The sequence below is a fragment of the Mandrillus leucophaeus genome, unplaced genomic scaffold, assembly GCF_000951045.1.
Source record: "Mandrillus leucophaeus isolate KB7577 unplaced genomic scaffold, Mleu.le_1.0 Scaffold42, whole genome shotgun sequence".
Classification (NCBI taxonomy): domain Eukaryota; kingdom Metazoa; phylum Chordata; class Mammalia; order Primates; family Cercopithecidae; genus Mandrillus; species Mandrillus leucophaeus.
This window is the reverse complement of record NW_012104476.1, coordinates 1832238-1835762: the sequence shown is the minus strand read 5'-3', so window position 1 is coordinate 1835762 and position 3525 is coordinate 1832238. Positions and strand designations below refer to the sequence as shown.

Here is a 3525-nt window from a genome sequence, read left to right as displayed (position 1 = left end):
TAAGGTCAAGGTTTCCTTCTCCACCCTCGGGAGCAATGAATGAAGACCGGCTGCAGAGCAAGAGAACACGTGTCTCCCCAGGCACTAGGAGCCTTTGCCTTCTCACCGCAGCCTCCCACTGCAGCGGGTGGAGAGCATCAACAGATGGGACACGCCGGCAGAGGATGAAGGTGCTTGAGGGGCCAGGTGGAGATAGGAAGAGTCCCCTATATTTCACAATTTTTCCCTGCTCTTTTCCTGCAGGCTTCATGTCACCGCAAATGACACTAGGCAGTCAGGCCGATGACATCTGCCTAGTCGCAGCTTGCATTCTTAGCTTGCCCAGGAAAAGCTCTCAACTTGGCCTTGCTGCCCACTTACAAGTCAGGAAAACTCAGCCTTCCCACCCCACAGCACCTGACTCCACCAGCCCGGGAACTGTTTACAGGGCAGAAGACCACAGAGAAGGAAGCCAGATGTCAGCCGATCTGAAGCAAGTTCTCAGCTTAAGTCCTCGAAACGAGCTGGCTTTGGAGGTCGGATGGGTTTTCTACCTTTACTCTGTTTGATGTAGGCAGCAGAGTGCCAGGCAGTGGGTCAAGGGCCGTGTCCCAAGTTTGTGAGAAAGGCAAATTCTCAGCCCCCACCCCAGACCCAGACCGGGACGGGAGACCCAGAAATCTGTCTTAAAGGGCTCTTCAGTGATTGTGATGCATACGCTGAAGATCGAGACACTGGTGCAGGAGCTAAGAACCTCCATTCTGGAGCCTGATATTCCAGCTTCAATTCCCAGCTCTGACACTCACTAGCCAGGTGACTGTGAGCACGTTGTTCAGGTGGGTGTCAGAGCACTCATCTCGCAGGTCATTGTAAAGGCTCAATGGGTTCATGTAAGTCTGTGACATGTAGAAAGTAGCCTCCTAACCTTCCTTCACCTAGTGTTCTCATTTCTCATCTGGGGATGGGTGGAGCCTCTCTGGACAGATGTGAACATACAGTGAGATAATGCACTTGTAATGTCTTCGCACACATCTGGCACACAGCAAGAATTCCATCAGTTATTATTATAGAATTTTATTATTCCTATGAGGGAAGTTTCGGGTACAGCTATATAACATTTAGTGCTCCTAATTGAAACTAATACTGGGGCCAGGCATGGTGGCTCACTCCTGTCATCCCAACACTTTGGGAGGCCCAGGCGGGAGGACTGCTTGAAGCCAAGAGTTTGAGACCAGCCTGGCCAACCTAGCAAGACCCTGTCTCTGCAAAAAATTAAAAAATTAGCAGGGTGTGGTGATGCACATCTATAGACCCAGCTACTTGGGAGGCTGAGGCCGGAGGATGACTTGAGCCCAGGAGTTCGAAGCTGCAGTGAGCTCTGACTGCACCACTGCACTCCAGCCTGAGTGACAGAGCAAGAAGACCCTGTCTAAAAAAAAAAAAAAAAAAAAAAAGGAAAACATAAAACAAAGAAACTGATACTAAAATAACCTGTGTCCCTGAGAAAAGCCTGATGAGTGAGGGAAACCAGGTTATCCTTTGAAGTTCCTATGGGTATGTCTACGGCAGGAATCTATCCCAAATTATAAGCCACCCCGTAAGTTTCTGATTCCTCCAGAAATGAACTATTAGTTTTTATTGCATTCTGTGCCATATTTCAGACACTTGAGAGAAGAGCTTCCGCATAACTTTCGTGGGCTACCCTGACAGCCAGGCCATATACCCTGTAAGTTCAAGGCATCCCCTGGATACCTGTCAAATGGCATTGAGAAGACCGCAGCATCCTTTCACCTGCTCAGAGATCTGACCTCCCGTCTCCCTCCACCCCATCCCTCCGCCGAGTACCCAGCAGGGACCACTGGTGAGCAGGAAGAGAACCATCTGCCATCCTCCTTCTCCCTGCCCCCTGCCACCACGGTGAAGACAGCTGAGCTTGACCCTCCAGTGTGAGAAGGTATACGTCTGTATTTGCAATTCCACATATTTTTGTTTTCAACAAACCTAATACTCCTTTCACTTAGGGGGAAACCATGGACAGAAGTTTGTGCCTATGGGGTCGAGAGCACAGGCTCTGTGGCCAACCAGACACAGGGTGCTGACTCCAAACTCTATTATTATTTCTATTACAGCGGTTTGGGGCGCAGTTATACCTTATTTAACACAGGGCAACTTAGTTAACCTCGCCTCGCTTCTTTTTCTCATTTCCCCTCTGGGGATGGGTGGAGTCCCGCTGGACAGATGTGAACATACAGTGAGATAATGCACGTGTAATGTCTTTGCACGCATCTGGCACACAGTAAGAATTCCATCAGTTATTATTATCACGATCTGCGTGATTATCTGCAGTTCGTTTGAGAACATGAGTTAGCAGCTCAGAAAGGGAGGAGGCAGTCTGTACCTAAGTATGTATCTGCTTGGATAACCCCACGAGTCCTGGAAACCTGCCTGTACTCAGGTAGGTAACACTCACTCCGACTTTGGGGACAGCAAGTGTCCAATGACCTGGCCCAGGTGTGACGAGAGCACATAAAAAGTCTCCCTCTTCTCCTGAAGTACTGAGGACAACATTTTAGATGGCACAGATTCTGACAATTGTCACTAATGGGATGCCACATCTCGCTTTGCTACATTCTGGAAACTTCCCAGGCCCACCTTGAACTTTTAACAATCGCCCCTCCGCAGCCCCCAAGGAGAAACAAAGGAAGCGGGAAGGGAGGAGTCCTCATTCTTAGCTAAGCAGCTCACCTCATAGAGAGATGGCATATTCCTCCGATATACTACCGAAGCGCATTAGCTCTGCGACCTGGGGCCTTGCCTTTGTCTGCAGACATCTAAGCCCTCCAATCTCCCCGCTCCCTACTCCCCCACCAAACGCTGGGCTCTAAAACTATTTCCTCCTACACGTCTGCCCGCGTGCCTCCAGTCCCATTTGGCCGCTACACTAGTTTCTGCGCTCGGGCTGGAGTCGCCAGGGAATGATTTCCAGTCCGCACGCGGGGACCCGGAGCCAACTGTACTGACATGTTTCCAGGATAAAACCAAACTTGCAGGTGGGGCACGGAAAAGAATCAGGCAAGTTGTTCTTTCCAGCAGCCCCGGCCATCTGCCCGAGATGGGGCAGGAAGAGTAAGACGGAGAGCGCAGGAGCCAGGAAGTGCCGGCTCCCAGACACAGCGCGCAGCGCGCCGGAACCCCGGGGCTCACTCTGTGCCCGGCCCGCCCGCGCCGAGCCCCGGAGGCGCCGGCGTGCGTCCTTACCATTCAGCTGCCGGTACACGATGTCCTCCAGTAGCGACAGGCGCTTCAGGACCGCATCCTGGATGGGGCTGGCGCTGTGCGCGCTGAGGTTGGCCACCTCGGCGCGCGGCCGGATCTCGTGGAAGGCGTCTCCGCTGCGCACCGCGATGGGCCGGCACTTGGCCAGGAAGAGCACGAAGCCGGCTACCGCGATCAAGTTCAACACCAGCAGCACTTTGACTCTTCTCAGTGAAGCCATCAAACAGCCCAGCCGGCCCTCGCCCCGGACCCGCGCCCCCTGGGGCTCCG

At 52.6% G+C, this 3525-nt stretch overlaps 1 protein-coding gene across 1 annotated transcript in view; it reads right to left on the bottom strand.

The window, feature by feature from the left end:
* The window catches only part of WBSCR17 (Williams-Beuren syndrome chromosome region 17), a 699332-nt gene extending 695813 nt beyond the window's left edge, over positions 1 to 3519 (bottom strand). Inside the window, exon 1 of the mRNA XM_011992872.1 lies at positions 3238 to 3519. Coding sequence (XP_011848262.1) covers positions 3238 to 3475 — 238 coding nt within the window. The 5' untranslated portion in view covers positions 3476 to 3519. The remainder of the gene's footprint in view (positions 1 to 3237) is intronic.
* Between the last annotated feature and the right edge of the window lie 6 nt (positions 3520 to 3525).